Source organism: Lactuca saligna, chromosome 7 (assembly GCF_052625555.1).
Source record: "Lactuca saligna cultivar CGN05327 chromosome 7, ASM5262555v1, whole genome shotgun sequence".
Taxonomy (NCBI): domain Eukaryota; kingdom Viridiplantae; phylum Streptophyta; class Magnoliopsida; order Asterales; family Asteraceae; genus Lactuca; species Lactuca saligna.
Window position 1 is genome coordinate 81,076,582 of NC_136423.1, and position 9,107 is coordinate 81,085,688.

At 33.2% G+C, this 9,107-nt stretch overlaps 1 protein-coding gene across 1 annotated transcript; it reads right to left on the minus strand.

Moving 5' to 3' along the window:
• Window positions 1-355: 355 nt before the first annotated feature.
• Window positions 356-8,670, minus strand: LOC145007087 (uncharacterized). Its single transcript, XM_078966083.1, has 6 exons — window positions 5,986-8,670; window positions 5,254-5,790; window positions 4,001-4,636; window positions 1,986-2,675; window positions 454-1,206; window positions 356-379 (listed from the first exon to the last, which is right to left on the minus strand). Exons 1-6 carry the CDS (start codon window positions 8,668-8,670, stop codon window positions 356-358), a joined length of 5,325 nt encoding a protein of 1,774 aa, XP_078822209.1.
• Between the last annotated feature and the right edge of the window lie 437 nt (window positions 8,671-9,107).

Below are 9,107 nucleotides of genomic sequence, written 5' to 3' on the forward strand. Positions count from 1 at the left end.
CGAAAAGTAAACGAGAAAATGAGTGCTATCAGTATTATAAGCATTGAATGCTTAAGTTTTCATAACGTATACACATTGTCCTTGGAACCGAACTGCAAATATGATCTAAACTTGTAATCCATCACAAGAGTTCATGTCATCATGATCTGGAAAATATGAATTGATGGCCATTACTTTACTACAAGAGTTTATAGTCAACGAGGATGACATGAGAATAGAATTTGCCTCTAATATTTACTTGACAATATCTCTCAGCATTTGTAAACTCCTGCATCAAATATATAAGTAAGGGTTAATATCATAAATAGGTATAACAAGTTATTTGTTAAAGATTACCTCTAATATTTACTTGACATTATCTGTCAGCATCTGTAAACTCCTGCATCAAATATATAATTAAGGGTTAATGTCATAAATAAGTATAACCAAGTTATTAGTGAAAGATCTACCTACCTTTTGTTTTATCTTTATAAAAGCGTTGATGTCTTCTTGGGCATGAAACGAGCCAAAACTTGTCTCTATTTCTTTAAGTTCTGGAGTAGCTGAATTTCCTTTGGTGAAAATTGTTATTGTTGGACATTTCTTGATACTCAAAGTACTCAATAATGGCAATGAAAAATCCTCCTTCCCTAAGCAAAACCCCTTAAGACATGGAACTGAATCAATTTCTAAAGATCTTAGACGAGGTAATAAAATCTCATTCACTTTTCCATCCTCCTCTTCTTCTACAACAACATTCGCATCTGAAACAATTACCTCCTCCATATTGTCACAATAACTTATATGTAGCTCTTGGAGTTGCAATAGACTACCAACCATGGAACTAGTAAAAACATGTTCTAACCCATCACAATAATCAATAGAGACTCTTGTTAAGTTTGGAAACTCAAATATTGTCCACTGATTGCTCTTCCATATATGCCTTAGACGCTTTAGCCTTAGTAACTCCACTTCTCTTAGATTTGGAAGTTTGACAAAACCACTATTCGTCCCTTCCAATGCTTCAAATACCTCCTCTAACATAACACATTGCCTTACATGAATCTTTTCCAGCTTCTGAAGTTGTAGTGACTCTTTGGATGGAATAATCTTTACAACAAATTTATTATATGCTAGATCTAATGTGATCAAATTTTGAAAAGACCAAGGTATCCCTTCTGAAGTAGCCGAGCTTGAGCTTGTATTGTCTAAAACTGGGAATAGGGTCTGCAAGTCCAAAAAGAAAATGAGGCATATGTGAAAGATAACATCGATCCCAGGTTCAACAAGATTATACATGGTCATGACTTCATTGTATGATCTTATATCTATGCAAATACATAAAGCCACAACACTCGGCATTTATTTGGCTCGGTTATGACCAATTGTTAATTTCTTTTGGATTTCTAGTCGATTTAAAAATATAGGGCAGATTTTTGTTAAGTTGTCTTATGAGTCCTAATTAGGCTCACCCTCATTTGTAAATTGTCTGTTTCTTTGGGCTAGCTCATGCTCGTCTGATAATATAATTTTTGTTATAGTTGAAGAAAGAAAAAACAAACACTTTTATGATTAAATTTCTATCTGTTTTGATCAAAAACACACAAAAAATGTGATACCTTTCAGAATCCGTTAGTTATATGAACAAAATTATTACCCTTGCAAGCATTTTCACGATGAACAGTTTAATTTCATTCAACAAAAGCATTTTATTGTTAACGAAACTAAAAGAATAATAATTAATATAGATGGTGTTCAATAAATATATTAAAAATCTTAATTAGTGATGCTAATAAACTCCAACTAAAAGTTTCTGTTGGACTACTATGTCATCAAGTATTTAAGTTAGACATATATGTTTTGTGTTTTACCTCATTCCCTTCAAAATGGAAAACAAATGATTAAAGAACAAACCTAAACTTCTCAAGAAGCTAGCATATATCAATGTGTTTAATCATTTTATATGGCATGATTTCTTAATTAGATTATGTTATTAAAACTTATACCTGATGCGAAGTGGTTGTCACAGGAAAGTTAAGGCCACAATCAAGACTATATTTGCCAAATCTTGTGTGTATGTACTTGAGCTTTGGAGCTATTGACTGACCAGATGTGAACACCATCATTTTGGGGCAATCCTTGATCATAACATCATCCAATAATGGCCATCGAAAGTCATTCGTCCCCAAGAAGAAACTCATGAGGTTTGGTAGATTGACAAGTGCAATGGACTTTAGACGCCGAAAGACCAAATCATTTGTTTTCCTGGTCTGATCTCCTGGTTCTTCCTTCACAATCACTTGCATTGCAATGCAATTCTCTATCTTTAACTTTTCTAGTTGCCCAAGGCTTTCAAGGGCAGAAAATGTGAATATATGTTCCAAACAGCTGCAATCTTTGATTTCCAATATCTTTAGGTTCATCAGTTTAAACTTAATGACATTACTTAGTCCTGGAATGGTTGGTGTACCAACAGTTTCTTCAGCACTATGAAAGCTACTGTTGTGGTCATTGATGTCTTGAGTTTCAAATATCTCCTTCATCAAGCTGCAAGACTCTATTTTTAGAACTTGAAGCTTTTGCATATTTCCTACTGCATAAGATGGAATCACACTTGACAATGTATGACACCTTGATATTCTTATCTCTCTAGAGTATTGGCATAAGGTCCAACAAACACCACCCACTTGAGAAAGCTGCAACACATGAAAGATTAATGTGATGTTATATATATATATAGGTTATGGCATTGCAGCCCAACTAACTATTCATTATGTAATCATTTGTTCAATCATTTTTTTCGCATTCTAGATCATTAAAGTTTAAATTAGTTGTTATCAAATAAAGGCATTTACGGAGATTGTAAAGGTGTTGAAGATATGAAGAACCATGCACAACCACCACCACAAACCATCATCCACACCCTTCCTTCTAGAAGAACAACACTCAAAATTTGGGTTTCTATAAATCAATATGTAGAAACCATGCGTTTACTTACCAAAAAAATGGGTCACTTCTCGAAATTTTTTTCCAAGAGAAACGAGAATTTTGAAAACTCGTTTTCAAATTTGGGTTTCTAAACATTTTTTTCTAATTTTCTAAAACCGAAATAAAAAAGAAATAACTTTTAATTAAACGTGTTTCTAAATTTTCTAATAAAAACTGAAAACGAAAAATAAAAATTATTTTTCTATAACTAAACGCAACCTAAAACCTTTCTTCGAAAAATAAGATCAGCAAAGAAATGAAGGTTCAAACTCTAGAAAAAAGATCTATCATCCCAAAATCCCCAACACCTTTAATCATCTTCAAATAACAATGAAACCCAAATTTTTTTACAAAGCCAAAAAAATCCATCCATCATGAACTTATAAAACAAACGAACAAAGAAATAAATAAACCGATTTGTCCACCAACATCAAGTATAGTGTTAAAGTTTCAGGTCATTCAACTTTGAAATATTTCACTTTTACTTTATTTTTTGTATAGCTGTAACTTATATTTACTATTATTACTTGTGTGTTATTGTACTAAACTTAAATTAATGTTCCTAGTTGTGTTATTATATAATAAATGAACTTACTTCTTTGTTTTATAATTGCCTAATAATATAATTTATAAAGTTATCTTCAAAAAAAAATGTGTTTAAACGTCTAATTAAACAACTAGTAAATATAAGGGTTGGCTTTCTCCAAAGTACATAATTGGAAAAACAGGGATATACATAAAAATATTCTCTTTAGTTTTTAAAATAAGGTAATAATTTCAAAAGAAATTAGTGTTTTCAATATATTTTACATCATTTTTATTAATTTTGTATAAAAAATAATGTTAAGGGTTGGGGATTGTTTTATTAACATAGTACTATAAGTAATAATGTTAAGGGTTGCTGATTTGCTTATGGGTCATATCCTGGTTAACGTTGCCTTATTCCCAGCAATGTTCCTTTGCTATTCATATAATAAAAGTTTGTACTTAAAATAAAGAAATTAAATAAGTTGTTGAATAGTAGAAAACGTACTTGATCAAGAAAAGCATTAGTTGTAGTGGTATTATTGAAAGATAATTGATTGCTCCGATGATTACTGACACTGCCACCGATATGCTTTAGATTGTTTAGGCCACTTAGAGTGAGGGAATCGAAATGAGTGAATAAACTGGTGCTTGTGTTGGTAGAATCTGTCTTTGTTTTTTCTTCATCATCTCTATTATAAACAATTTCTTCAATACCATCACAATCACTTACCTCGACTTTCTTTAGTTTGGAAAGAAGTTTGGCCATGAGAGGTGAAAACAAGTACTTAATGCTTTTGCATTGGATCATATGTATGGTTGTCAGGTTGTTGAATGGAGATTCCAAATGTGTTTTTTGAGTAATTAAGAAATTATTCCAGTTACACTTCCATACATGGCTCATCCTCTCCATAAAAGTCATATGCAATTCTTCGAGGTAGGGCAGTAATTGTTGATTATTCTGAGTTGTTACCAATTCTCTACTTTGTGGACCCTCGATCTGAAATACCGCTTCCACTCCTTCATATCCCCACAATTCAAGCGAACGGAGGTTACGAAAAGAGTGCATGTGACACATAGGGATTACAACATTAGAGATATCATTAATGACTCGAGATGTGTCTTCCTTTTGTACAATATTAAGCTGAAAATATATCCCAAAGGAAATGTAATTAGTAACTTCAACTAGCTAGAATTGAAGTGCGTTAATTAATCCTCTCTAATAAATGAAAGTTTATTTTTTTGTCACTTGTCAAATTGTTAAGAGTTTTGTCACTTGTAATTTTGTAAGAGTTTTAGAATTATTATTTTCCACTTGTTATTTTTTAGGAATTTCCATTTTTTAAAAAATAAAATTTCATGTAAGGAAAGAGAATCATTCTATTAATTTGATAATAAAATCTAATAAATGCTTTAAAGAATATTTGATTTCTTTTATAAATGTTCCAAAAGATTACATTATGTTATGTAAAAGTATTATTTTATAAAATATTTAATGTTTAAATATTGATATTAAAATTTTATTTTTAATAAACCCGTGTAATACACGGGTCTCACACCTAGTAATTTATAACTGAAAAATCAATCAAATTCCATTTTATAGTTCTGGATTTGAGAAACATTATTTTGAAAAAAATAAGCTATAGATAATCCATCGATTCTACTATATATGCATAGGCACGTTAATTTAAGAAATGATTTGTTGCTTTGAAGTTTTGATCTTAACCCTTAATTAAACAAAATAATAAATGAAAGTCAAACCTTTTCCTCTTGGATACACTCCATCAATTCATTGTTTCTCTCGCTTTCTCCGCACTCATGAATGAAGATCTCCGTAAGTGCCGATAAATCAAAATTGGTGACAACAGGTGTGAATACATTTCTAAACATATTGCAGCTTCTTATATCTATGCTTTCAACAGTTATAAAGTCACGTATCAGGTGAGGAGAATTATCTGCACCTTTTATCCTCCACACATATGTTAGCTTCCCAAATCGTTGTACTTTAATGCTTCTCAAGCTACTGCTGTTGCTATCTTCTTCCCCAATTTCACTAACACAATCCAGGTCAATGTTGAATAACACTTCAATGGACCCACAATCCCATAATTCAAGAGCTTCAAGATGATGTAGTAATGGCGTAGGATTGCACGGAAACAGATTCACAAGATTATCACAATACCTCACTTCAATCTCTCTCAGCTTAACTTCCTCAGTTATCCTAAATTCACAAGGCCATAACTCCTTTAGATTTTCCATATAAAAGATATACAGTTTCTCCAAATTAGGAATCATAACCTGCAAAACAATCAAGCTTTGTTCAACCACTGATAGCCTCATCCAAACATTATAAGACATCATATACAATCAAATTATAATTCTTTTAGTATGCCACCCGTTACTCAAACTAGAACAAAGTTTAAATGCAACTTTTATATTTAAAGTTTTGATTCAACAAATTGTTTGAATTGTATTAAAATAATAAATATTTACCTCTTCCTTGAAGAAACAAGATGTTGCAAATTTATCATTGGTATAAATTCCGGTGATATTTGGAATTCCACAAAGTCTTAACTCAACGAGTTGTGGCAGCTCAATTATCTTGACACTATGAGACAAGCCCGATAGCACTGGTAGCCAACGCAAAGATAAAAACTTCAACTTGGGGAAGGTAATTATTTCTTCTGCATTACTCCCAGTATGTATGAGTTCTTCCATATTAACACATGACTCGACATCAAGTTGCTCAATATTTGGTAACGCTTTTGCAATACCAAGTGTGAAAAGATATCTCAACTCTGCACATTCTGAAACGACAAGGACTCTTAATTTGTAGAAGGAAGAGGTATGGAGAGGGTGTGAGGGCTTGAACCCAATATCTTCAAGATCATTCATATCTTCCACTGTCAAACAAAGCGCCTCTGTTTTTTGAAACAACTCATTCATTCTAGATTCCAATATTTCGTCTTTATTTACAACCAACTGCAACGTGTTTTCGAATGAGTGTTTGGTCTTACTAATATTTCCATCTAAAGCACACCCCACTGAGATCTTGAATCGTTCAATATTCTCAAATGACATATTCTTTGGTAGAGCATTGTTCCGAAAGAACTCAAATTCGAAAGCATAAAGGTTTTTTGAACCTTCTGCGATTTCATTGCAGTTATCATCTGTGAATTTAATGCGGTTGTCTGGTGGATAGCCACATATCGTATAAAGCTCTTGTAGTTTAACCAAATTTTTAAATACACCATTGTCTATACGAAGACCACCACAATCTGTCAAATCCAGTAGTTTTAGCTTCTTCAAATTTCCAATTGTCCAAGGTAACAGCTCAATTCCAGAGTTAGCAAAGCTTAGCACTTCCAGATTCAACATATTTCCAATAGAAGAGCAATCAAACATCAAGGAGCATTGTTGGAGATGAAGCACTCGAAGGTTGGTGGAGCATTGAAGTGATGAAGGAAGCAATGGATACTTCATTTTATCAAATGATATAACCTGAAGATTTTCCATTTCTTCATAAAAGTCTCTAGGAAACCGCAATGACTTATCGCCATGCATAAGTTTCAAAAGTGAGAGGTTTCTAAACTTGAGGTCTCTAGGGAACTCAGACATACCCTTGCATGTTAGTGAAATTCTTTTGCAAGATCGTACACTAATATCACTTTCAGGCCACCCTGACATGGTACTTTGACTAACAATCGAAGAATGATCAACTGCAGAGAACATATCCAAAACAAAAGCATGCACCAGATCGTGCATCTTGACGCAGTCAACTTTATCACTTTTGATCAACAAATTTGTATGCATTAGCCGCTCAATGCAAGCGTTCAGCCTTGTTCTTGCTTGAATTATAGTATACACTCTGCTAAATAGTTTCAATCCCAATCCGTACTTCACCAAGTCTTCGGTAGGAATATCAAAGTCTTCAGGAAACAAACCACAAAGTAAAAAGATGGATTTAGTCTCCTGGCCTTGAAGATTATCATAGCTCATTTCGAAGACTTTAGGGACAACATTGTGAATGTCATGGTGCTCTAAACGAGAAAGTGCATCGTTCCATGCATCCTTGCTCTTATTTCTTAGAGTACAGACCATGGTTTTGATAGCAATTGGTAAACCACAACACTTGCTAACAATATCTTCACCTATCTTATTGAGCTCGGGATCAACATCATTTGAGAGTTCTACAAATTGGCGGAAGAAACCTTGTGATTCTTCTTCTGTTAAGATTTTTACGTTGAGAATTGAATTAGTTTCAACTCCCATCTTAGTGCAAACGTCCCTATTTCGTGAAGTCATCAAAACCTTGAAGTTGACGCCTTGATTTGGTAAAGGACTTAACCCAATGTCTTCCATATCAACAGACTGCCATACATCATCCAATATTATGAGGAACTTATTCTTTCCTCCATCTGAAATGGCCTCAAAACTTTCACGAAGCTTCTCAGCTCTTGCTGGTTGGGTGTTTTCTTTTAGTTCTATACCGAGGTAATTTGCTACAGCTTCCTGAATATCATGTGGTTCTGTCTTTTCACCTACAACTGCCTCAACAATAAAATTGAACATTTTCTTTTCTTTAACAGCCCTTTTTATCATTTGCATCATTGTCGTCTTCCCCACTCCGCCCATCCCCCATAAGGCTATCATGTGAGATTTATGATTAGGTCCTAGAGCTTTTAGTGCTTCAATGAAAGTCGGAATTCTTGACTGGAAGTCATTGTGATGACTTAGTCGAATAGAGGTGGGTATCATCATGGAATCAACTTTTCCAAGAGGAATTGGATAATTGGTCCAATCAATGAGAGAGTGTTGTGTTTTTGCACTATCAATGTCCTCAATTAGACTGGAGACTTTTTTTCCGAGCATGTGCCTATCCTTCAGATTGAAACAACTACCAACATTATTTATATTATTTGAAATGTTCTCCACTTTTTCATTGATCTGTCCTACGTCTTCCAGCCATTTCCTGACTTGGACAGAATTCTTAAGACGGGTTCTTGTGTTCCACTTCAAGTGGTCTTCAACACCTTGTCTTGCAACATTTAATTCTCTCATTTTTATACTCATGTCCCTTACATATTTTGTGCATGAAATCATGTAGCCTAAGTGTTTCTTAACTGGAACCATGAGTGGCTCAACAAATTCTTTAATAAATGCAGTAACAATCTCCATTGCTTAATATGCTTACTTTTAGTATCTCCTACATATATATGGAAACAACTAAATTAGCAAAGATAAGGGATATAATTGTGCATATATATTTATCTGAGATGCATTTCATTGAGCAAGTTTGTTAGTATAAATTGATGATGTATTATGTCAAAAGAATCATTCTATAATCTAAACTGAATTTATAGATAACTATTTGATCATTTTAAAGATATAGTTACTAGTGTCAATGTTGCATGTTTGGCTAGTAATGTCTGCTTTGCTCCAACCTCGATGATGAAACAAAACTGGATTTAGGAGTGATGGAGGTCTATATTTAAGTGGCTTGTATTATCAGCCCATGTTTTGTATACCTTGAATAAGACGACCAAGAAGACATGAGCTAAAAAGTTAATAAAGAAATGACAACAACTCTATTTTATCCAATTTCAATGGGTGAT

Excerpts from the sequence above, each read along its gene's own strand:
- LOC145007087 (XM_078966083.1), bottom strand. The coding sequence starts at position 8,670 with ATGGAGATTGTTACTGCATTTATTAAAGAATTTGTTGAGCCACTCATG. Across the intron at positions 4,637-5,253 it reads AGTGTATCCAAGAGGAAAAG|CTTAATATTGTACAAAAGGA; the intron begins GTTTGACTTTCA and ends ATATATTTTCAG. Across the intron at positions 2,676-4,000 it reads CTAATGCTTTTCTTGATCAA|CTTTCTCAAGTGGGTGGTGT; the intron begins GTACGTTTTCTA and ends CATGTGTTGCAG.